The 26,855-nt window shown below is 40.6% G+C and overlaps 1 protein-coding gene across 6 annotated transcripts in view; it reads right to left on the bottom strand.

Moving 5' to 3' along the window:
- PCYT1B (phosphate cytidylyltransferase 1B, choline) overlaps positions 1 to 26,855 on the bottom strand; it is a 134,515-nt gene that overhangs the window by 9,572 nt on the left and 98,088 nt on the right. For 5 of the 6 annotated variants that reach the window (XM_056131225.1, XM_056131222.1, XM_056131224.1 and 2 more), the window contains 4 exons: positions 25,358 to 25,509; positions 21,869 to 21,947; positions 16,290 to 16,432; positions 12,133 to 12,321 (listed from right to left, as the gene is read on the bottom strand). In XM_056131225.1, the coding sequence (XP_055987200.1) occupies positions 12,133 to 12,321; positions 16,290 to 16,432; positions 21,869 to 21,947; positions 25,358 to 25,509 (563 nt within the window). Of the gene's footprint in view, positions 1 to 657; positions 755 to 12,132; positions 12,322 to 16,289; positions 16,433 to 21,868; positions 21,948 to 25,357; positions 25,510 to 26,855 lie in introns of all 6 variants that reach the window. The other variant, XM_056131223.1, reaches the window with a different exon arrangement.

The raw sequence follows: 26,855 nt of genomic DNA, 5'->3' as shown, positions 1-26,855 counted from the left end.
TGGCAAGTTATTCTGCTTTCTCATGGTTGAATAATATTTCACTGCATCTATATTTCACATACTTTTAGTCATTCATCCATAGATGGATACTTATGTTGCTTCCATATGTTGTGAGTAGTGATATAGTGAACATGGGAGTGCATATATTTCTTTTAAATACAGTTATTTCCTTGGAACTGTAGCCAGAAGTAGAATTGGCTATAGTGTATGGTAGACATGTTCAATTTGGAGGCGGGGAGAAAATCTCTCTGTAGATTTCCACAGTAGTTGGATGTAAATAATTCCCATCAACAGAGAATAATGGTTTCTTCAAATCACTGAAGATCAGCATTGGTTCACAGACTGGTGGCTGAAAACTACTATGTTAAGTGGCAGTACATTTTTTGAAGACCAGCAATTTCTTCAGACCTGCTGTTGAAAACCACCATTTTAACAATAGTAGGTCTTCTGATCCATGATAATAGAATGTCTTTCCATTTGTTTGTGACTTGATAGATTTGAGAAAGTTTTATAGTTTTCATTGTATAAATCTTTTACCCATTTAAATGTATTCCAAAGTATAGTTTTTGATGATATTATTAAGTAATATTGTTTTCTTTTTAAGATGTTTCATCATAAAAATGAATATAACTGACTCTTGCGCTGGATAGTACTTGCCTTGCATGCAGCTGACATCGGTTCGATCCCCAGCACTGCATATGGCCTCCTGAGCACCACCAGGAGTGACCCCTGAGCACAGAGACAGGAATGCGCTCTGAGCACCGACGGGTGTAGCCCAAAAACCCAAAAAAGAAAAACAAAGAACATAACTGATTTTTGTTTGTTGATTTTACATCCTGCAACTTGCTAAGATCATTGATAGTTCCAAAAGCATTTTGGGAAAGCAAAACTTTTTTATTTAAAAAGTTTAAAAATTATTTTTATAATAATCTTTTTATTATTTTTAATTGAAGCACCGTGAGATACACGCTTACAAAGTTGTTCATGATTGGGTTTCAGTCAGGCAATATTCAACACCCACCCCTTCACCAGTACACATTTCCCACCTCTAATGTCCCCAGTTTCCCTCTTTCCACATGCTACACAACTCCCAGCCTGCCTCTATGGTAGACAATTTCCTTCTCTCTCTCTCTCTCACTCTCTTTCTTATTCTTTCTCTCTCTTTCCTTTGAAAAGAAAAACTGTTTTAAGTCTTTGACATTTTCTGTATGTAACATCTTGTCAGCAAATAGGAACCATTTTACTTTTTCCATTATAATTGCATGACTTTTTTTTTGTTTGGGGGCCACTCCATGGTGGTCAGGGGTTATTCCTGGCTCTACACTCAGGAATCACTCTTGGCAATCTTCGGGGGCCATATGGGGTGCTGGGGATCAAACTTGGATCAGTTTTGTATAAGACAAATGCCTATGTGCTGTACTATATCCCTCCAGCCCCATCTAATTGACTTTGATTGCACTCTAACTAGGTCACCCAGTACTATCCCGAGTAGAAGTGGTGAGAACAGGCATCCTTATTTTATTCCTGTTATTAGAGGAAACATATTCAAAATCTCTCCAATGAGTACAACCAGAAATCTATTTCCTATATCTGACTTTTGTGAGTTGATGTACAGTCCATCTACACTAAATCTGTTAAGGGTTTTTTGTCAGTAAATGATGCGGTGTTTTGTTACATACACTGACAGATATACTGAGAGAAATATGCCTCTCATGTGATTTTTATTTATTTTATTGAGGCTGTGATTTATGTATATTAAAATGTCCTGCATCCCAAGGATAAATCACACTTGGTCATGGGGGTATAATCTATTTAGTATGCTCTTGAAGTTTAGTTTCATTGTATTTGGGAACTACTACATCTGAATTATTCAGTGTTACTGCTTTAGTTTCCTTTTCTGTGGGTACTCTGGTTTTGGTGTCAGAGTTTGAAAGCATTCTTCCTTCTCAATACACTGGAATAGTTTACTCAAACTCTTACTGACACAGTAGTTTACTAGTTATTGGTCTGTTCAGATTTTCTACTTTGGAATTTCTACTTTGGAAGAATATTATTCTTTGGAAGAATATTACTATTTCTGCTTTGAATTTTTTTACTTTTGAAGAATATTATTCCAAATTATTAGCAGTTTATAGATCATTTCCTTAGAGAGGTTTACTAGTTTCCTTATGTAGACTCATATTTACCAGGCTTTTCACAATCCTTGATTCGTAACATTTGAGCAAATGGGGTTCTCTTCAAAACTTTCCAGATTTGTTTTGACAGAAATAATTATTTTCCAGTCAGCTCAATTTGAGTTTTGGGATATGTCTTCTGGTAACGTCCCTGGGGAGTATTTGGTACCAAGGTCTACCTTGGGGCTAGGTGACTAAGATCTATTGGAGGGGAATACTGCTGGTTGAGAACAGTTTGTTAAACTGCTATTTGAACTCTCTGCCCAAACAAGGTCATCAGATGACCGAATTCTCTGGCCAGGTTTGCTAGATGGTTAGAACCAGGTATGATGCTCCGTAGTAGGTAGAGCTACAAATTAGATTCTATGATCTGAAATGTCAGCAGGGTGGAGCCCAGGTCTAGCATGGCTTGTTTGGGGATCCAAACTAGGGAGGACTCTGCACTGAAAGCCCTGGTCAGATAGGGTCACCTGTTTTGTGCTCAGATGAGGAGAGCCATTTGTACAGGCTCTGTTCTTTGTTCAAGTGCCACTAGAATGCAGGGCACTAATGAATGGGCTCTGAAGTGTTCTATGTGCCCTCAGATAGTTTCTTGTTTGAACAGACTCAATTCAGGATTGGGTGGGGTCAGAGAGATAGTACAGGGGGTTAGGTGCTTGCTTTACATGAGCCCAAACCTGGTTCTTTGATCCTGAGCACCATGGAGGATGCTCCAACCTCCCCACGCCTAACGAACTGGGTAAACCTATAAGTTAGTCCCCTTCCCACCCTCACAGTGGGACAACTAACTCCTAGGGCAGTTAAGACTCTTTGTGCTATTGAATCAAGCTAGCCTGTGCCTCAGCATTCCAAGGCCCACTGAACTGGCTTTGCGCTTCAGGCTATGAGCACTGTATGCAAGCAGTTTTTTTTTTTTCTGCTCAAGGATCTCTGGGCTACATAGCTTTCCAGGTGTTCATGGCTTGATTTCTGGTCAGGAAAAACTAGGAGCTTCACTGCACCATGGTAAGGGCTGTGACTCAGTTCCTCTGCCTCAGTAGGGTGAAGTGTAGGCTCCAGGGCTGAACAATCTCTTGAAGACCTGAACAACCCAGACCTGTACCCACCAAGTTACCAGGTTGAACTGCACCGCTAACTTGGTTCTGCAGGTGAACAAAGCTGTTGGTTGAGATTATTACTTAGATATGGTGAGTAGGAACTTGTTTGGTCAAGATCTGAGTGGTTACCAGACCTCCATCATGATCAGATTCTCAGTGGTTAACCCCTATACATTCCTTAGGATATCCTCCCAGGGCTATATTTTTCTAATGGAGGAATAATGAACTTAGGGAAGCACTCTCAGCAGTGCTTCCTTCTAATTATTCCTCCATTCCTTCTAATGGAGGAATAATGAACTCAGGGAAGCACTGATTAATGGAAAGGAAAATCCAGTTAGCTGTGGCTACTCTTATTATCCTAGTGTTTGTCTTGATCTCTATATTATAAGTGAATGCTTTAACCTCACCCTTATGTTCTAGGATTCTCCAATTGTTATCTTGTCTATGAATAGTTGTTGCTAAGAAGTGAAGTCAGGAAACACATGGTTAGTCATCTTGGAGATGTTGTTTTTCTAAGATTCTTTAAAATTAGTAGTTACTACTGTTGGCGAGAGTTCAGGAAACAAAACGTACTTGTAATCTGCTGGTAATTTGCCAATAGGTTCTAAGAATTTTTCCCTCAGCAGATAATCACCTATAACTATTGTATATATACATGGATACTCATTCATTGCAGTGTTACAACAGATTAGACTCCTTGGATTACAAAAATATTGCACAGCTCTAAGGAATGAGACACTAAGAAGGTTATTTCAAATTGAGTCCTAAAAAGAGTATTCAATGTGAAAAAATGTTCATAAACTATTGCAAAATAAAAATGATTTGAACAGTATGTACTGCTTGATGCAAATTTTGTAAAAAGAAAATATACTCATAGGTGGAAAAATACTTTGGGGGATATTATCCCACACTTATTAGTCTTTTTTTATTCTAATAATCCTATAATGAATATATATTACTTATATTATCATTAAAATATGGTAAGAAGAAAAACAACTGAGGCAAGGAGATCTGGCTGAAGGGCATTGTGATATGACACGTGGGAGGAAATATTAAATCTCAGGCATATAATTAATTCCCCTCACATTCATTTTCCCTTCTTATGCTCTAGCTCAGAACATTTTAGAATCTTAAAGTCTCCCTTAGCTGATATAATGGAGATGATTTGCTGATCGTTCAGATTCCTTCCAGACTTAAAATTCCACAGTTCTACAAATATACCAATTATTCACCTTCCATTAAAGGCACTGATAATTCTGCCAAAAATATATTCAAACTCCCTCAAACAGGAAAAATTGTGTAGTACAACAGTATAACAGTATTACATTAGATCGAGTCCATTTATGAGACAAAATCAAATGCCAAAACGATAGGGTGGTCTATTATTAACAGCAACATTTAAAAAAATCTTTGAACTTCTAGCAGGCTCTTTCAAATATGTGTTTTTATTACTGTAATCTTTAAGTATATTTTTAGTGGCAGCCATTAGGCCTCCTGCTGTTAATGGGTTGTCAGCATTTCCATTAGAAGCCCACTTTCTAAGGAATCTACAACTTATCTACTGTAGTTCGACTCAGGCTCATGACAGAATATTCTGCCTGAGGGAAGGAAAGAATTTGAATCTTTAATGATAAACAATGGTATCACACTTAAGCAGATGCGATATCCATGCAAAACAACTCTGGGGCTCAAACTGCCTGATCAGTTTCCGGTGTGTAGTAAAGGGTGAGTTCACTGCAAAGGAGTGAATTGAATTAGGTCAGGGGACAGTTTGTAATGAGACTCCTGGGAGGAAAAGCACTTTAGAAATATAACAAATAATGAAGACCATGGCATGGAATTTTCGAAGAGAAATGGCATTTAAGTTCAGTCTTTCATAGCATTAAGAGGTTTCCATTTATAAAGTTTTCTTCCAAGAAAATAATTCCATTTCTGGTTCTGTCCACATCAAAGTCATTTCCTGTTTCCCCTCCTCCAAAGTTTTCCCTTTTAACATGGAATGAGGCAGTAAGTATCTTGTCCGTGCCTTTAACTCTTTCTTTTTGGCATATCACCGAAAAAAAGAAAAGAAAAAAAAGAAACCAAAAAATGCCCTAATTACATCCAGTTAGAACCCCTGCTAAGCAAGATGAAACTCAAGTAAAGAGTTTCAGTTATGGACAAATAACTCAGCAACAATGAACCCTTACATACACAGTGTCTGAGACATGTTTGGGTACCAGGTGCTATGAGTGAACTTTAAAGTTTGAAACAATCTAATCCTTTCAACAATGCTAGAAGGCAGCTGAGAGGCAAAGGAACTCTCCCTGACTCTTCCCAGCTAGTGAGCTCACCACCTGCTTTCTTGTAATTATCCCCTTTTCATAGTCCCAAGATTTTCATGTTTTGACTCATATTTTGCTTGTGTATTTGCTGGAAGACAAAATTTCAAACCAACTGTCAAAGAGGCTAAAATAGGAAATATAATTCAGATCTCAGATCTACAAACTGAATTTTATATTTTCTCAAAATGAAAAGTCCTAAAAATTAGCAGTGCCATTAGGATGGTTATTATTTAAAAAAGCTGTTGGGGAACATGTGGAGAAATTAGTACCATTAAGCATTTCAGTGGGAAGGTAAAATGGTAAAAAAATAAAAGTAGACTTGATGTATCATAATTGAATTCTATTTCTGGGTATACATTCCCCCAAATTAAAATAATAGAAAACATTTATTTGTACAGCATTATTCATAGTAGTAGTGTTCATGGTAACCAAGAGGTATAAGTAATGCAAATATCCACCGATAAATATATATTACGTTATATATCCTATTATAGATGTGTATAAGTGTGTTTTATATGGATAAGTATACACATATACACATATCCCACACAATGCGGTAGATTGTTTCAATGAAAGCTGTTGGAAAGGAAAATTTTATTTATTATAAAGTACTAGGGGATGTTTCCTGGCATAGAAAAACTGAAAGCTGAACAATGAGTATTTCTTCAAAACTCATTTACTGACAGTATACTATGCACATAGTTTAGGCATTAATCTAAACTCTGAGGCTACGGCAGTAAAGAAATAGAGAACAAAGTCTATGTTCACATTTCTGAATGGATAGTTGACATACAACATTGTATTAGTTTGAGCTATGCAACAAAATGACTTGATATTTGTATATATTATGAAATGATCAGCACAGTAAATGTGGTTAACATCTGTCATTACACAGTTGGTCTTCCTGTGACGAGAATTTCTAAGAGTTATTTTCAACTTTCCAATATGCAGTACAATATTAAGAATAGTCACCGTAATTAACATTATAGTCTCTAAGACTGACTTATTTTGTAACTGGGAATTTGTACCCTTTGAGGCCCTTCACCCATTTTACTCACCCCTACCCATCTATTCTCTGTATCTATGAGTGTTTTTAAGATTCTACATATAAGCGAGAGCATATATTGTCTTTATCAGTCTTATTTCACTCACCAAGTTTCATCAATATTCATCTATATCCCTCCCTCAAGTTTTATCTATATTCTGGAAAATGGCAAGATTTCCATCCTTTTATGGTTGACTAATAATCTATTGATGAAGTCACTGTCACTGTCACTGTCCTCCCGTTGTTCATAGATTTTCTCAAGTGGGCCCAGTAACGTCTCCATTGTGAGATTTTGTTGTTACTGTGTTTGGCATATTGAATATGCCATGGGGAGCTTGCCAGGCTTTGCCCTGCAGGCAAGATACTCTCGGTAGCTTGCCGGGCTCTTCGAGAGGAGTGAAGGAATCGAACTCGGGTCAGTCATGTTGGCTGCATGCAAGGCAAACATCCTACCTGCTGTGCTATCGCTCCAGCCCATTGATGAAGTCAGCATATATTATTTATCCATTCATCAATGGATACTTAGGCTGTTTCTGTGTCTTAGCTGTTTATCTTATTTGATTTTTTTGCACCCTCTTTTCTCTTGGTGACTCTAGCTTAAGGTTTGCTAGTTGTGTTTCTTCTCAACGAACTAACTTTTATTTTCATTATTCCAGTGTCTTTTGGTCTCTTATTTCTGCTTTGATCTTTCCTCACCATTCTAATATTAGGCTGCATTTGTATATCATTGCTTGAGGTATAATATAAAGGCATTTTTTCTTATTTGCTTTTTTGGGTCACACCCAGCAATGCACAGGGGTTACTCCTGGGTCTGCACTAAGGAAATACTCCTGGAGGTGTTCAGGGGACCATATGGGATCCTGGGAATTGAACCCGGGTCAGCTGCATGCAAGGCAAACACCCTACCTGCTGTGCTATCGCTCCAACCCCTGCAAGATTTTTCTCTTGTTTCAGTCTGGAGCGATAGTACAGGGGTAAAGTTCTTGTCTTGTATATGATCCACCCCAATATGATCCTTAGCACCACATGTGGTCTCCTGAGCACGACCAAGTGTGCCCTAAAACCCCCAGTACTCCTTTGAGGGTAGATACCTCAAAGGGTTTTCATATATGCTTTGCATGGAGGAGGTATGCTTGGTTTAGATCCCCAGCAGCACATAATCCCTGGAGCAACATGGGCATCAACTCCCAAGCTGGAAGTAGCCTCTGAGCACTAACGAGTGGCTCAAAACCAAAAGTGATAAAAAAAAAGTTGCATATGAACATAATGATATACTACTCATCCATATTAAAAAATAAATCCTGCCATTTGCAACAGTCTGATGGACCTAGAGGGGATTATGCTTAGTGAAATAAGTCAGATGGCTAACCACAAATATTGTATAATTTAATTCATATATGGTAAGGGGAAAAGGAAATTAAATAAAACTCTTTTTAGGCTAAAACCACTTAATGATTACCAGAAGGGCAGTTGGGTGGGTAAATAGAATTAGAGGAGTCAATTGAAGGATAAAACTGAATTTTCGGTGACTGGAGCAATAGTACAGCGGGTACAGTGCTTACCTTGCATGTGGGTTCAATCCCTGGCACCTTGTATAGCCCCCACATCACGCAAGAAGTGATTCCTGAGTACAATAGGTGAGGCCCCTCAAAAATGAATTTTTAATGCTGAACTTAATGCAGAGAGCTATCTTATAATGAGGCTTATCATGAAATGTTATATCAATTAAAAAATTTTTTTTAAAACTTCCTTGAATAAATTTGTCTTTCAGAGACATATGCTCCAAAAAGAAGTCTTATCATGCCTTTATTGTAATGGCGTCACCTTGTAATTATTCAATTATAAGTTGTCTTCTGGCTTTGATTGTTTGATTTGTTTGGGGGCCATACCCAGCAGTGCTAAGAGCTTACTCCTGACTCTGTGTTCAGGGATCACCCCGGATGGATGAGGGATTGAACCTTCTGGTTATGAGTGAATGCTAGTCAAAATAATCAAGTGAGTAGATTAACAGAGTGGTAAGGGATGAGATTGAAAAAAATAACATCTTGGGCTCTGATAATCCACCTATCATCCTGAGTATATGTACACAGATATTCTATTATAGCAACCGGGAAATAATTGTTTCAAATTCTCAAAAGCAACTGCATCAGTCAACTGTCAGAATAGTCCCTAATTGCCCCCACTTCTGATATTAACATCTGTAGCAGTGTCCCATCATATACACAAAGGTCAATCCGTGTGACCAATAGACTATGGTAGAAATGTCACTCCTGATCTAAGGTCACGCAGGACTGTAATGCTTATTTTGGTCACCATTCTAAAGGAAGTCAGATGCCATGATGTGAGAACACTTGGGCAGCATTGTGGCAAGAAACTGAGACACCCAGTCAACATTACATGAGTATGGAAGAAGATTCTTCAGTTCCGGGTAACTATGTACAACTCCAGCTGACATCTTGACTGCAGTTTTCTAAGGAACCCTGTCATAACCATCCGGTTAAATTGTTTCCTGATTCCCAATACATGAGATAATAATAATTTACTGTCTTAAATCACTACATTTGGGGGTAATTTGTTACATGCCAATACATAAAAGTATAACCATGGGCACCATGATTACTGCTTGCTTAGGAAGACAGTCCCTGTCTTGAAGCACCATTTTGGCAATTGTCTATGAAACACCTTTACAAGGGGTTGTGGCATACCCTGGTGAAAGGGGAGTGAAGCAGAGTGACAAATCCTCTGGAAATTACTGTTATAAAGAATACAGTTCTGGCTGGCAGAAAGAGCTTGGATCTCTTTCTAGTATCTCTAACCCCTAGGAGTTCATGGGAAATTTTTGTAATTTTTCTAGAGCTTTGTTGTCTTTATGTATAACCCAGCTATAGTACTACCTTCTCTAATGGTTACAACAAGTAGCATAGACATGGAAGAAGATTTTTAACTTGCCACACAGTTTTCTAGACATTATCACCTGTGTCCTCCACTTGGAGATGGAGTCTAAGCATTTTGATTTTATATTATAGTTCTTAATATAAAACATGAGGTTACTTGGGGAGACTTAAAGGCTCTAAAAACCCTTAAGAGTAAACACAATTATTCCCTGGGGCTAGAGGGCAACAGAAATGTGTGTCAGGTTAGGGGAGGTACAGCATGAACTCAGCAAAGTAGAGAGTTGACCACAAAAGAAATCCAAGGACCAAGAAAATCAAGTCTGCCTACTAAATCTGATACAGCAAATACCAGGTTGTCATCAAACTCTGAAACCCAGTACCACGAGTCACAAAAGGCATATGTCAATATTGGTCCGTATCACAATAATGGTACCAATGCAGATAAGGAGAGTTTGGTCCTCAATATTACCTTTTCAGATGCAGAGAGATCCTGTGAATAGATCCTCATCATCAATGTTCAATACAGAAAAATGTTTCTGGAATACCCACCATAAGTAACATTTTATGCTATGTACCCGATGCCGCTATACCAAATTCTGTACCTTAAATCCTTCTATTTTGTGCCTTTCCAAGTTTAGGTTATTTGTATCACTACTGTATTTGCAGGTAATGCAGATCCTCTATTTTAAGAAATGAGTTCCAGTTCCAATTCCACAAATAAAGAATTATTATAATAATAGCATATTCATGAAAAGCAAATTACTTATCTTGGCGTTTAACATCCTTGTAACTATTCCTGTACTTTTAATGTCAACAGAAAAAAAGTAATGTCTAAGTCTGGCTGATATGGTAAATTAATGTTAATAACAGTTTTGACACTAATAGCAAGTTTTAAAAAGAAAACCCTCCAGTCTCTAAGCTGGGTTTCATTTCTTAAAAACCACCTCAGCTCTGTCACCACACTCCCCTAGAACAATTCCAGTTCCCATTTCGCTTTCACAGGGAGCCTGAAACTGGATTTATGAAGTTTCTATGAAATTATATTCTGTCCTTGCCTTTGCTCAGTTCAGGCGAAGAAAACATCCTCCTACCCCTGATTACAAATTCAGGGCTTCTCAGCAGACATCCTTCTGAATTCCTATAAACAAAAGCATTCCTAGTTGGAATCACTTAAAAATTACCAGCTATTTCTTCAGAGACTGAAAAATATCTGTGAAGATGTGAACTATTCAAATGCACAGTAGATTAATGGGAAATTTCAGGTTTTGCATTATAGTGATCACGGGAGCGTAAAGAACAGGGTCTGAGTTCCATCTTCACGTTCTTCCCCAGTACTGTGCATAGACAAAGACTTGTCATGGACAAATAAATGTTCCATGAATTAAACTAACCTGAAACTTTTTAGCATACCAAGGGAAAAAAGAAAAGGAACTTAGCCCTTGACTCCACAACTTGTTTTAGAAGATATGGAGGGTGTAAGTTGATCCTTGCAAATATTCCACCCTTCTTAGACTCAGCCACTAGCCAATGGTCACTCTACACCACCCATCTCTATAATGTTTTAAAGGCTGCCTGGCTTTAAGCAAAGCATCTCTTCCAACTTCTCAACTGTTCTTTTTCCATTAGTAATTGAGTGTTTTACTTTTAGATAATCCTATAATGAACCAACTCAAATGAACAGAGAAGCAGCAGTGACAACCCATCAATAAAATAATTAAGTTGAAGTGGATTTTGTTAGAGACTTCTTATGTCATAATAGTAAGTCTAGGCTACTTAAAATCAGGGAAATCAAGTGGAATCATTTCTTTTTGTCTTAAAAGGAAAGTTAGTTTTAAAAGTATCTCATAGAATCCCCATCAACTCTTCTGACAATCTTCTGCAAGCATGTGTAAAATGGAAATGCCAATGAGGTACAAGAATATTCTGGTTGCCACAATATTCTTTTCTCTTTCCACAGCTACCACTCTAAGTTGTCTGAAAAATTAGGTAAGAAGATTCTCTGCATTTTCTCTTGACTTAAGATTTAGATCACAATCTAAATCTCTTAAGACTTTGTGCCTTATCATAACACTTTCATGCCACGGAAAAACAAGGGAAAATCAAAGCATGAGGGACACAAATGCAGGGCAATTCTACCTCTTGTTAGAATTGTCTTCTAACCAAAGAGAAGAGGAATCCTTACAAGAAAGGTGACAAAGTATCTGCATTTCTTTCGCATCCTCTAAGAGACCAGTGTCCTACCACTAACTCACTTCACAATTACCCCCACCCACACAAGTTTTGCATAATCTTCAACTATGGTATGTGGTTAAGTAACAGAACTGACCTCTGCAGTAATGTCTAATTTAACAATTACCAAATCACTTCAAGCTTTAGATAAGACAGAGGTCAGAGCTGGTTTCAGGTCTATTGGGTACCAGGTTGAAGAGGTAAAGCAGAAGTCATCTAAGAAAATGACAGGGACTTGAAGTCACTTTGGCTAATTATCAAAGTGAAGGCCACATATTAGATTGATTTTAAGGAACACGGGGATACCTTTGAATGGTTTCATAAAAAGAATAAATTGAAAATACCCTTCATGTAAAAATAATTACATACCCATGCTCCATCCGGCCCAAACAGTTCTAGGAAGTTGCCAATAAATTCTCTTGATTTTTCTTCCCATTTCTGAATAAGATCATGACTTTTCTCTTCCACTCTATTAACAAATTCCTTTGATCTTTCTTCTACATTCTTGACCTTTTCCTTCATTTTATCTACCTGGTTTTGGAAACGATACTTCTTCTCCTGTTCAAAAAATTAAAGAAAGAAAAAAATGAGTTTATTCAGGAAAGTATTTGAAAGATACACCATTCATACTAATGATCATAATTTTAATTTTTTTAAAGAAGGGAAGTCCCCAACTATGTTCAGCAATTCTTGGCCAACTAGGCTGATGGTTCAATTCAAGAGCCTATAGATGCAGTCCTGTTTGGGCCCTGTGGTGCCAGAGATTACCTGGGTCACTTCAGTGATGCTCAGGGTTCTCCAGGGCTATAGCTGGTGATTCTTGGGGTCCATATAGTTCCAGGGAGTGAACCCAGATTGACTGTGCTGCTGTGTTTACTCCTGGATCTTTGTATTTTATTTCAATTAGTATTTGTTCCTAACCTGAAGAGTACAGACATTACTATCTGTAATCTGTAAAGGGCAAGATGAACAGGAAGCTACATCTTGTAAGAAAAGTTATTTGTCATTAGTCTGTTTGGAGATATAAAGGGAAATTTAGCACTTAATTTATTTTGGTTTTGGGGCCCCACACTGGGGTGCCCAGGACTCCCTCCTGGCTCTATGCTCAGGGATCATTGCTGAAAGGTTCAGGGGGACCATAGCCGGGGATTGAACCCAGGTTGGCTGTGTGCAATGCAAACACCCTATCTGCTGTACTATCTCTTCAGTCTCAGTCATGGTCCTCCCATTGTTCATCGATTTGCTCAAGCGGGCCCAGTAACGTCTCCATCGTGAGACTTGTTGTTACTGTGTTTGGCATATCGAATACATCATAGGTAGCTTGCCAGGTTCTGCTGTGCAGGCGAGATACTCTCAGTAGCTTGCCGGGCTCTCTGAGAGGGGCGGAGGAATTGAACTCGGGTCGGCCATGTTGGCCGCTTGTAAGGCAACACCCTACCGCTGTGCTATCGCTCAACGGGTAGGGCGTTTGCCTTGCACGTGGCCGACCCAGCCTCAGTCAAATGGTTTTAATATTCTCCTTTAAAAGGGTTGAATTTTGTTATAAAAGAGGAATGAAAATTATGTGCTTAATATGGACACATATTGAACAAATATGCCCTATCAATTCTGCTAGAACTTAGACAAAAGCTTGAATTGTACACTGAATGGCAACTCAAAGGCAGTCTGAGTTCATTGCATCATTATTAAGAAAAGCAGTGCTTGAAATAAATGGGTCATTGTTTGGGTCTTAGAACCTATGCAATGTATTAAAATTTTTATTATATTACAATTTTTTAATTAAGCTAACTGAACTGTCTGGTTTTCTTAGTAATGAAGAAAACTATTATTTGAGCAGTTTCTCTGGACTGGTATTTTGTTCTTACAGCCATTAAGCAGCAATGCCTTCCAGTTGATTTTTTATCTTTGTACCTGGAAGGTATCATGTGTTAGGCAAAGAGGTTACCCCCTAACCCTCTATTTCCTCATTTGTATAATAAGGAGAATTATCTGTTGCAACAATTATAAAAGATAATACATATAAAGTGTGGGGCACAAAGTCTGTCACCTACTCAAACTTGGTATATGCTGCTGTTTCATTACTATCAAGCTACATGGGCATTAATATGTGTTACTTAATTAAACTGTATCAAAACAACATGAGACACTCTTTGGTGGTGATGAAGATGCAGTAACTATACATCAAAAGCATAAATGTTAATATCATTGTAACCACATTACCTAGACTATAATAAAACGTTTAAATTGTTTTCCCCTTTGTGAATTCATAATTCTCCTGAAGGGGTAAATAAAGTTTATCAGCTTTCTTTACTATATGGTACAGAAGCTCATTTGCTATTTCAGAAATATTTGGGGTACCTGGCAGATTTAAAAACTGGTTCAAGAATCCTTGATTTAGACAGGCCAACCCTTACTGCAGTCCCTGCATGCTGTCACTCCATTTCATAGACAGGAGGTAGTCATTACTGGAAGCCATGCTGCCATTCACAACTTATCATGTGACCTGAGGGGAGTTTTTCACCTGCTCTTGGTTTGTTTCATCATCTTTATGTTAGATAAAGACATTACCCCACCATCATTGCTTATCATGAAGGTTCGGTAAGATAACACAAGCAAAGTGGTCTCACGGGCACATAAGAAGTTCTGAGTGTTAGATGTTGTCCTTTTTCAAAAGAAAATCACTGTAAATCGTGATTTTTCAGAGACATTAAAATAGGCGAAACATACATCTTAAAAATTAATAAATTCAGTGATATTTCCACATAGAGATGAGGAATCAATGGGGTACAAAACTTTCATAACATGTCCAAGATTGCTCAGTCAGGATAGCTGTTGTTCTTATATAATCTTCTTCCATAGTTTCCCTCTGCACAGGATAGAATTATGCCCAGCTCTCAGGGGCAGCACAGAACAATAGAATGAACACAAAACCAGGAGTCCCCAGCTGCTGTGGCCTCCACCTCTACTTAGCTTTAAAGACCTTTAACAGTTTCCTCTCTGAGCTCAGCTTTCCTCGTTGCTAAGTGGCAGGTCTCAGATGGGGTCAGCGAGCTCCTTCAGGTTCCTGCCACCTCTCAGCTTCAGCGATTTACCTACACATCTCTGCAACACATTTGATTTCAGCTCCGAGCTGCAGCTAGGGTTGGTGTCACAGAGAGACAAGGAGCATATCGAAGCAGACTACACGGTTCCTTGAGCTAAGTGGCTTATCTAAGGGCTGTTGAAAGAGAGCGAGCAATGACTTTAGGAAAGGACTTGACATGCTTGAAGGGTTGACGGGATTCAGTTGGAAAGAACAGTTTAATTTATTGAAATAACCAGGGCTTTATTCTCTTTAAGGTACGAAATAATCACTTTGACTGAATACTTGGCAGCCACTTGTTCTGGTGCCACTTGCACAGGACATTTTCCATTGTCGTGACCATGGCCATGCTTGCACAGAGCCAGAGCCTGGGCTCCCCAAACTCCCTGCCCACGAGGACAACTATCATTGATTTCTGATGAATAAACTCCTCATATTTGAAAGGTACCAATGAAGGATTGTGTAAGCTGCTGGACAATTATGGCAGTTGATAATGATAAATATCTCTTTGTGCAAAATAGCACCCTTTGAAAATACAATATCTTCAGAGGGGGGCACGATGGAGCATTCTTGTTTTAATCAATACTCTCAGCTCCCCAGAATTCAGGCCAATAGAGTTTCTCAGTCTCACTAACATCACCTTAAGCAACCAGGCTGCCGTCTTTGCTTTTAAACGGCTTGTTTTGCTTGTTTTAAAGATTGTTTTAACAGTTGCTCTATTATTAAACTAACTGTAGCTCTGTGAGAACAATACCGCTGAAATACAAAAGGAAGCCAAAGACTTGGCTTAATTTAAACAGCTGTAATTTCTCTGGACAATAAAAAACGCTGTTAAGGCTTCTAATGAGCATCTGTAAGGCCTTAATGAAATGAAAATTTAAAAACGTTAAAACAAGAAAGTGTTTCCTCTGGATTTAACTTTTCATTACCACAGCCCTCCTTTCTTCCTTTTGAGCAGAGGCTAGTTCGTGCCTTTCATGAGGACAGATCACCCAGAAACCCCACGCCCAAGCCTGAGAATCCCTAAGGATGGTGGAGGGGGGTTGGAGTGATAGTTTATCAGGTAGGGCACTGGCCTTACATGCAGCCAACCCGGATTCAATCCCTGGCACCACATATGGTCCCCAACCATTGCTAAGAGTGACCTCTGAGAATAGAGCCAGGAATATGCCTTGAGCACAGCTGGGGTATCTAATGACCCCCCCCCAAAGAGAATAGTAGAAGAGGAGTGTGGCAGCTCCTTTATAAAGTGAGATGCTCACTACCAATGTGCCTTGAAAAAGGTTTCACTGCCTGTAAAATGTGGACGCCAACATCTCAGGGGTTTCAGTTCTGACTGGTCCAAGCAATCCATGTCAACTACCAAGAACACCACCTGGCTGGATAAATTGCGGTGGGGGTATGCTGTGTGGGGTTCTCAAAGGGTAGCGAGCCATATACCTACGTTTATAAAGCTGACATTGAGTTCCTTGGCTGTGTACCCCCTCTGGAGATTTCGTCGGGCATACACATCGTAGTCACGGACAATTCTGGTGATAATGTCTGATGTTGAGATTCCTTCGGTTCTCTGGGTCGGAACAAACATTCCTGTGTACATTGGACAGAGGAGAGAAGAGGGAAAATGCAAGAGGCTTGAGATGACCTTTTCCTTTAGTGTAGGCAACCTCTTCAAAATCAAGTTTCAGCTCCAGGCTACACATGGGCTGGCCCCACCTGACATTTCCAGCTGAGCTCTGTAACTTCCCTCCAGTCATGAGCACGAAGTGCACAGTCATCCTAGCCCCTTGGCAAACTTGCCCAGTTCTCAGTGTCTGCTTAACCTAGTTCTTTCCTTTTTGCTCTGGCTCCCTCTTCCTGCCCACATCAGCCGCAGAGTTTCTCACATACTGCTGAGTCAAGATTCAGTACTGTGCTTCTGCAAAGTTTTCCCTGACACCACTGGGCAGAATCCACAGCATTAATCCTATGAACACGTCTACCATTAACAAAAGTCATTAAAATATTTGTCTCCTTGTCGAAAGAAGGTGTCTCAAAAGCACAGATCATGCCTTGATTATCTTTGCACCCCTAAGGCCTAGCTCAGTTACCATGTCCCACTTGGAAGGTGCTCAATAAATGCTAAACTAGAAAGTGAATGGAGAATAACATGTGAGTCAATGAATTAGTCAGATCACATCAACGCCCCTTCTTCCTCCATGAGTCTTGCATTATGTTCTACCAAAGGAAAAGAAGAAAAAGTGTACTATTTTTGTCCCCTCTGATCTAAAGCCATGTCTGCGGGGTACCAGATGACTTTATCCTTTAAAAAAAGTCTACTCTGGATGGTGGAATCACCATTCAAAGCTGGAATACATGAGACTGAGTAAAAATAAATAAGCACAAAAGATGCCAAATAGGAAGAGAACTTCATTGAAGTCTATAAAACTATAGTTGGATGTACCTAGAGGGCTGAAAAAAGGTCATAAAAGTTATTAGAGGCAAGCCTCTGGCTTATGCTTATACTTCTTTTTTCTTGGAAAATACCCATTTACTTTTGTTTTGGGTTTTGGGACACACCCAACAGTGTTAAGGGCTTACACCTGGCTCTATGCTCAGAAATCACTCCTGGCAGGACTTAGGGGACCATATGCAATGCCAGGGATTCAACTGGGTCAGTCTCATATAAGGCAAGTCCTACTTGCTGTACTATTGTTCTGGTCCTATGCTCATACTACTGTGACTAACTAAAATGAGTGAGATGTTAGCAATTATGATCTTGCTGGTTTATTAGATTATGACCACTAGGGCAGTCGTGAAACACAGGATGGCATGATAATGATAGTCTGGGAAGAAGCTTCCAGATGTGAGAAAGTTTCTGAAGTCTCAGTAGGCAGCTTCTGTAACGTCAGCCTCTTCAAATGAGAGATGCATGATTGCCAAGGCGACCTGGGTCTCATCTTTATCAATGCCCTCTCCTTCATTCCTCCTATTCATTATGCTTCCTAAATGTCCCTCCAATTTACCTACTTTTCTCTATCCTCTATCTAAGGTAGTGTTTCCCAAAGTGAGTGATTCTGGCCCATACTGGAACAATCTGAGGTGGGGGAGGGGTAGAAACCTTGGATGCAATTCTAGGGTGGCCACTTTCCATTTGTTCAATTAAAGAAGAAAGATTTCCAGGGTGGGGGGGGGGGAACTGAGTAATTTTTTTCCTGAAAGGGTCCAAGTGAGTTTGTCAACTTCTGGTCTAAAACCAGTAAAATACCACCTTGATCAAAGGTTACAAAGGTTACAGAAAGAGCCTCAAGACCAATATCTAGGTATTTGGGGTGTGTGTGTGTGTGTGTGTGTGTGTGTGTGTGTGTGTGTGTGTTCACCTAAATCCACTTTCCACACAGATGCTCAGAGCTGCCTTTCAAAATGCCAGCAGATGCTTGCTAATACCCTTCAGTGGCTTTCTAGTTTTCTCTGTATTTAGATGTAAACCCTTACCTTGGCTTGACATCTGCGTGCATTGTCTTGTTCATGTGCTTTTCTTGTCTCATCTCATTCCCTCTCCTGAATTCATTCCCTAAGCCCCTCCCCACTTCCCTGCACGACTACAGGGGGCGCCATTTGCATTATATTGTGTGGGGCTGGGTAACAGGCCCACCCTGCCTCCGTCCTATCAAACTGAACTTCAGTTTCTTGGCTGCCCTTTCCCTTCATTCGGCCATAAACATCCTCTTAGACTGGTTAATGAAATCATTCAGAGACTTCCACCTTCAGGGGCACCTTCTCAAGGAAATCTGTTTCCACCCTTGATTGTGACTTCCAGTTATTCCCTCCCGGGGTCACTGCTCTTTTCCTTCACACATGCTGGGTGGTTTGTTTTTGTTTTTGTTTTTGTTTTATAAAACCACTTGTCTAATAACGGCCTTTCCAACTGCACATGACCTGCGCTTGTTTATCTTCTCCACACTGGGCCACAAGTGGTACTTTAGAAATATATAAAGAATGAACAACTGCATAAAATTTTATTTTGTTGTTGTTGTCATTTTGTTTGAGGGGCTACACCAGGCAGTGCTGGGAGAGTTTCTTCTGGTGGTGCTCAAGAGGGGACCAGGTGGTGCCAGGACTGGAACACAGGGTCCCACATCAAAGCATGCCATCAAGCCCTTTGAACCATACCCCTAAGGAAATGTTGTTTTGCCTGTGCTCTTCCCAGTCTCAGGCCACTCAGTCGTATTGACACTGCAGTTTTCAGTGGGTGAACCCTCTTGGGCATCCTTTAGAGCTTTCTTGGGAGATTATCTGCTCACAGTATCAGCAGCAGCAGCAGGGGGCGCTGCTGATGTCAGACAATTACATCCAGCTTCCAATATTCTGTGATTCAGAGACTTGGGGACTGCCTCTAAGCCAGCAACTTCTTTTACCGCTTTCTAAGAAAGTGGATTCAAACGCAGTAAACCAAATGGAAGGCAGAGGACGTGGACATTTCAACACACAGCTTGAACATCCTAGTGACCCAGCTCTTCAGGGGACTCTGGTGAGAACCCCAAGAGGTTCCAAGTTGGGGGACCAGAGATAACATTGCCACATTGCTCAGAGCCACAGGCAACTTTGAGGTTGGGAATGGACCCCATCTTTCAGCAGGTAGGCATGTCACCCACACTCCTGCTTGCTGGAATGTGAAAAAGATTTTCTTGCTATGAAGGGACTTTAGCAAGTTATTTAGAAATGGGATATTAAACCCCACTTTCTTGGAAGCCTTAGGGTGGGTGATACTGAGTAACTGAAAGTGGAGTTGGGGTTTGGGAAAGATTTGCTTTGGCTGGTAGGGAGGTAGGTGTCTGAAAGAAGAGCCAAGCCCTCTGCTGACATAATGAGGCACCCGGCTTCCTACAAATCCTAATTATTGCTCTGCTAAAAATATTCGGTAATGAGCATGATCACAGAACCTTTTTTATCATGCTTTTCAGAATTGTGGCGTTTGGATCTGGAGCTATTTTAAGCAGCAGCACAGCACATGTTAATGAAGGAAACTTTCAACAGTAGTAGGCAATCTTAGAACGATGGCGAGCAATGTGGACCTTACAGTCAAGTGCATTTTAGCTCCATCTTTTCATCCAGTTCTGCTGGAGGATTTTGACATCTCCTTCTGACAAGCAGAATATGCTCTAAAGCTTAATTCATGCCCTTGTTATCGCTGGGCTCATTTAAAGTCATTTTTGACTTTCAAAATAAATCACTGAGGAAAGTATAAAAGCCAAACGGGGCTGCCTGGAGGCCATTTCTGAGTATTGTTCTCTCACAATGAGTACTCTGGCCTTCTTGGTCTGGGCCCCAAACAGCTCTCTCCTGTGGCTCTTGCTTGGTGAGAAATCAGCGGAAAAGATCAGTAGGCCACACGAAAGAGTCCCTGTGCGTGTGACAAGTCACGCAGTCTTAGGTCAGTATTCCAAGGGCAAGTCAATTCCACATGACCATTCTGCTTAGATATGGGAATGATGAAATGGTGGGGGCAACACAGGCCAAGTTCCACTGACCCCCCCCTCCCAGGAACGGAGGAAGATGGCTCTGATGGGAAGTAATGGGGAGGCCAAGAGTGTCTAAAAGAGGAGTGATGGGCATAAGCATTGTACCAGGAGGCAGACTGAGTTAGAGTTCTGGATTTGGTGACTTGAAGGTCATCAGAGGACTAAGGAATGGTGCGCCAGAGGTCAAAGTGCAGGGGGCTGAGAAATATCAGGGATGTGCTCCTGCAGGTTGCTGGAGGCGAGCACAGAGCGAGGCAGAGGGAAGGAGTTGGCTGGCTTGTTTTTGTCCTTCTACATGTGGCTAAGCTGAGAAGATAATACTAGAAAGGAAGAACTTTGCAGAGCAGAGAGAGAAAGAAGGAAAGAAGCACTCCAAATGGAAGAAGATGCATAAAACTATAGGGGGAAATGGGCCCCTCTTAACTCTGGACACAAGAGTGGATGAAAGGATCAAAGATTATGGAGAAGTGAGGGTGGGATGGGAAGAGGCGGTGGTGAAAGGAACACTGGGAATCCCCCGGGAACGAAACTGCAGATTGGCTGTGCTGTTGCCTCAACAGCTGTTTCCCGAAGTCAGCAGCAACCTGGAACAGGGACACAGGGACTGATAACAAAAAAAGTCCAGATCAGGGAACTGACAATGGAAAGGAAACTTCTCTTCCCGATCCCCCAACAACTCCTGGGGTTTGACCAGAATCTGTGATCCTAACAGAAATACTCAGTGACAAACGGAACAACTTCCAAAGGTCGGGCCTCATGTCTCTCTTGTTCGAAACTACCATTTGGATAAGAAGACGGTCCTGTTGTGCACGTGCATGCATTCATTCACTTGTTGGCCTCCACCCGTGAGGTCTGAGGCTGTTGTTCTCTTGCTAAAAAGCTGGGGACTGGAGCAATAGCACAGAGGGTAGGGCGTTTGCCTTGCACCTGGGTTCGATTCCCAGAATCTCAAGTGGTCCCCCGAGCACCACCAGGAGTAATTCCTGAGTGCAAAGCCAGGAGTGACCCTGAGCATCGCCGGGTGTGACCCAAAAAGCAAAAAAAAAAAAAAAAGCCTAGTTCTGCTGATGAGGAGTCCAGATTGTTCATTGGCCAACTACATTTTTTGGGAGAAGCCTTCCTGAGAGTGACAATTTCATTTGTTCAGGAGCATAAAAATGACTTTTGAACCCTAGGATCCCCGGGGTTGGGTTTGATGAACCCTAAAATCTAGCCTGAAATAAGAAGTTGAGTACTTTATCATATCAGACCCTTGTGAACAGAGGCTAATAGAACCTTGTTTCTCAATCTTTCTCTGACTGTATCTCCTTCCTGCGGTCCCCTTCTCCTATTGGTTGGACCCCTAGTTTCATGCTGTGTTCCCACCATTTATGCGATTATGCATAGCCCCTTTCGACTATCCTGGGTGCCCCCAAACGAACAACGTAGTTGTAGAGTCTCTGCACACATGGGAAACTTGAATCCCTGTCCATGAAAGTCTCTTAGGAAACCTGGTCATTACAAGGCAGGGGAGCACAGAACTCACCTGCTTCCTTTATATGTTTGTAAACATCATCGGAGCCAGCAGAAGAATAAGGAATGTCATCATGGGCCACAAAGTCAATCTGTTGGGAAGAGAGAAAAGAGGCTGTCGTCATGGGACTGACATGCAGATCTGTGGTTTTAAAATGCGTTTTGAAGTAAAGTAGCTGTAACAAAGTGTTTGAAATAAAATGTTTATAATGTGAATTTAAATCCGTTACTGCAAGTTACTTCTGTCTCCTTTCCCTACAAGAGACTGGACTCTACACTGGTGTCTCTCCTTGCTTGGTTCTCCTTCTCCTACCTCTGAGAGTAAGTTTTCTTGGCCTTTACCAAGAACTTCTGCCTCTAAACTTTCTCCTTCGGAGAATTTATTCACTTCAGAGTTCTAGTTGCCCTGCTATGAAGAAAAATCGAAATCTCCATTTCTTGTCCAAATGATGGCAATTGGCCCTCATACTTAAGTCACATTTTTATACTGTGGAAATGAGTTCCTATCTCTCTTCTCACTTGGTTAATCTGCCTGGAATTCATTTCATCCTAAAAATTTGGTGCTTTTTTCCAATGGCACTTCCAGCTCCTCAGTTTACCAAGATCCAAACACATTGGAATTAGCCTACTTATACCCCACTTCTTTCAGTCTCCATGGCGCATATGCCATTAGCACATATGTTCCTTTGGTGTGTGTGTGTGTGTCTGTGATCACGTGTGTGGTATGTGTGCATGTAAGTGTGCATGAATACGTGCATCCATCGTTGCCTCTCTATTGCTACTTCATCAAATCCAGGGTACTGTTAGGTGTATCAACAATGCCAATTTGCACCTGACCTTTCTCACTGTAAGTTCACTCCTTCCAAGAGGGGAGCAGGTCCTTATTAACAGAATTTTCTTTCTATAATCTGCACTTCTACTGATTCTCACTGATTTCCTATTTCCTACTACACCAAGTGAAAACTTGTCTAACAATTAAAGCCCTTTATTTTGTTGTTCTTATGGGGGTAGTGGGTAATACTCTGCAATGCTCAGGGTACTCATTATGTGGTTCATGGATGGAACTTGAGCCTCCACTGTGTAAAGCATGTGCTCAACTGACTTAGCTATCTTTTGGGCCATAAAAGCCCTTTATAACAATGCTTCACACCATAGCAAGAAGTAGATTAGTAGTTTGAATTGTCTGGCTATGATTTCTGCCCTGCTACTTCCTAGCTATATAATTTATAAACTAGCAGTGGTAAGAATTAAGTCTTACCACTTTTCTGTCTCTTTTTGTTTGTTTTGGGGCCACATCCATCAGTGCTCACCAGTCACCCCTGGTGGTATTCATGGGACCATATGCATGCAGTACAAGGGATCCAACTTGGCTGCATGAGAGGCAAACACCCTACCCTCTTCTCCAGTCCCCAAATCAAGGTTATTCTAACTCAGTATTAGTGACATTTGCAGCTGGAACATTCTTTGGTGGTGTTGATACATGTGTTCAGTGCCCTGTGCGTGGCTTAGTAGCACCCCTGTCCTTTACCCACTAGATGCCAGTAGCACACCTAGTTGTGACAACCACAAATGTTTCCAGATACCACCAAGTATCCCTTGGGGCAAAAACATCCCCATATGAGAATCAGTGGATCAAGTGACATAATTATGTAAAAGTGCTTAAAAATAATGACTGTCATATAGTTAAATACTCCATAAGCACTTATTATTATTATCGTGGTGCTTATTAATTCTGTCCTAAACACTGAAAATCAGTTCCACTGCTCTCTAACATATAAGCACACCAACTCAGGGCTGCCATGAGATTAAATGTAATTCACATAAGAGCAGAGGACTCAGCACAGAGTTGGGCACATGGCATCTATGAAGTGGCAGCCATCATTATTATCATTAGTATCCCCACAATGGCTCACACAAGTTGAATACATAATAGATGCTTAGTTAAAATGTGTTAGTGATTGCTGGAAGTAAATCTTATTGTAGTTTTTCCTTTCCCTTTTTATTCTCGCTGGGAAATTGTCTCCTCTGCGATTACCCATGCACATTTATCAGTGTTCTCTATTCTCTTCTGCATCGTGATTTTAAAAATAGAAAAGAAAACTCTTAGAACAGCTTAATCTTATTTTTTTGTACTGCTTATAAAAGGAAAGAATAGCTCCTAATGTGGGACTGGTAGGGAGATACAAAGCACATAATTTGATGCAGATCAAAAGAATTTCTTGTGTTTTGTACTAATAAAAATCTTATATCAGTAGGAGCTTCAGGGTCACAAAATCAGAGTACTTAAAGGCTGACCCTTGCTCTTCTGAATAAGATATGTGTTCATTTCTTCCGTGAAAAATGATACCTGGGAATCTATAAGCACTAATGATGATTGTGGTGGCAACAACTATGACACTGGAGGTCTTGCTATGGGCCAGTCAGTGTTTCAAAGGTTAGGTCATCTGCTCAGAGCCTCAAAATAGCCCCATGAGAAAACTATCGCACTTGCTATTTAGGTAAATGAGTTCACTCAGGTTCACTGTTGGGGATAAAGGCTGCCTTTGAACTTAGTAGTCTGATTCTAAACTCCACACACAGGAACTCAGAGCAGATCACCCCCTAGGCTTGGGTAGAAGAGAGTTACTACAGCAAGTGATATCACATGGTCATTCCTGAAGTTGTCTCTTTTCGAAATGGAAGAGACTGGGCTTTCTGTGTATTTTCTATAAAGTCTAAATCCATAGTTCTGTGATGTAAAGAAGTTGGAAGATGTTTGGTCTATAGTCTACTTTCAGCATGCTTCTCCCATCCTGGGAGAATCCTCCCAACACCCTTTATTTGGTGCTCCCTTCTCTATCTGAGCTCCCTTTTCCCTTAGCATGTGTGGCTGGCCTCTAAGCCATGGAGCAAAATTCCTGGTACTAATCTCAGCCACTCTTGGGTGTTAGTCTCCTGTTTTGTTACTTTATGTTCCCCAGATGAATGCAATCTTTCTATGTCTATCCCTCTCTTTCTGACTTATTTCGCTAACATGATACTTTCCATGTAGTACCGCTTGTATGTAAATTTCATGACTACATCTTTTCTCAATGTCTCTTTTGCAAACCACAACACCCAAAAGGAAAGAGAGAACAAGAGGGAATTCCTGCCACAGAGGCAGAGTGGGATGGGGGGGATGGGGGATGGGAGGGATACTGGGATCCGTGGTGGTGGAAAATGGGCACTGGTGGAGGGATGGGTATTTGATCATTATATAATTGAAACCCAAGCACAAAAATTTGTAAGTCTACAACTGTACCTCATGGTGTCTCACTAATAAAAATTAAGGTAAAAAGGTAAAGGTAAAGGCCCTCCCGTTGATCGTCGATTTGCTCGAGCGGGCCCAGTAACGTCTCCATTGGAGACTTTGTTGTTACTGTGTCTGGCATATCGAATACTCTCGGTAGCTTGCGGGGCTCTTAAAAAATTTTAAAAAATAAAAAGAACTGAGTAAAAAAAAAGAAGCTGGAAGATGAATTACCTTGTGTTTTTCAAGAAACTCTGGGGTAAGTGTCCAGGGAGCATCTCTAATCACTTCATCCACATAGCGACAGTGTCTGAGAGCTTCATATCTCTCTGCTTCGTTCATCACAGTGAAGCCTTTGAATTTGTGGGTGAGCTCATCACTGCAAACTGAAATAGGAAAATGCATTCAGTGCTGCTAACTGGCCCAGGCCCTACCCACAGTCACCCTGCTACAGACATGGCTTCTTCAGTAAGACAAAAGGAGCTCAGTCTTGCAAGGTTCTTGACATAATCAAACTCCGTTTTTTTTAAACAGGAACAAAGGATCAGGAAAGCGAAGCAAGCTAAATCCAGCAGCAATTCAGACTTTCATTTTAGTGCTAATTACAATTGCATTCTCCACTGCAGCTTCTATGAAAAAAAATATTCCCCATATTCCCCATTATGACTCTCGTATCTTTTTGTTTCCCTTTCTTCCCCTTCAGGATTAAAATGGTCAACTGAACAGACAGTGAAGTAAGAGAGAAGTAGAGGAACCAAGAGGTGAATGATAGGAGTGATAGCACAGCAGGTGGGGCATTTGCCTTGCACGTGGCTGACCCGGGTTCGATTCCCAGCATCCCATATGGTCCCCTGAGCACCGCCAGGAGTAATTCCTGAGTGCAGAGCCAGGAGTCACCCCTGTGCATCGCCAGGTGTGACCCAAAAAGAAAAAAAAAAGAGGTGAATGATGGTTGAAACAATCAGCTCCAATTCTGTACTCAGAGTTGTAATCAAATGACTGTACTCAGTAATCCATGTGTAGCCATGTACACACACACACACACACACACACACACACACACATGCTCACACACATTCTGGTCTCTCTGACTGAGATGCAGTCACTACCCACCAGGCTATGGAATCAAGAGGAGATAGTAATAAAGATAAGATCTAATCTAGCAGAGTTCATCCTATATCACTTTTCCTTTCTAGTTCTCAGTTTCCTGGCCCTTCAAATGGAGAGAATAATAGTCTTTACTACTAGCTTTAGAAAGGATTTTTTAGGCTTCTCACAAATGCATGCATCTCTATCCTATAGACAAATATATTTATAAGAATTATTATAAGAATATTTATAAGAATTATTTTCTTATATTTCAGGAAGAAAGTCATTATGGTTACAGTTCCTGTTGGCCCACAGCAGACTACCCCAACTGCTATACAGAAAGCGTATAAGCATCACCACAACACCACCAACCATGTAGCAAGCTTGAAAATCTTCCTAAGTATCAGAATCACCTAAAGAATTTGCTCTACATGAAGAAGCTCATCCTTCTCTCCCTGGATTCAGTAAGTCAGAATGTGTCTTCAATAATTCATATGTTGAAATCGTAACCCACTATTAGAAAGCAGCCTTTGGGAGGTGCTTAGATAATAAAAGAGGAAGTTCTTATGCCCAAGAGATAGTACATGCAGCTGATCCGGGTTCAATCCCTGGTACCCAAGCCTAGCCAGGTGTAATCCCTGAG

Source organism: Sorex fumeus, unplaced genomic scaffold (assembly GCF_029834395.1).
Source record: "Sorex fumeus unplaced genomic scaffold, SorFum_2.1 ptg000086l, whole genome shotgun sequence".
Classification (NCBI taxonomy): Eukaryota; Metazoa; Chordata; class Mammalia; order Eulipotyphla; family Soricidae; genus Sorex; species Sorex fumeus.
Note: the sequence above shows the minus strand (reverse complement) of the source record. Positions and strands in the feature narration are given on the sequence as shown.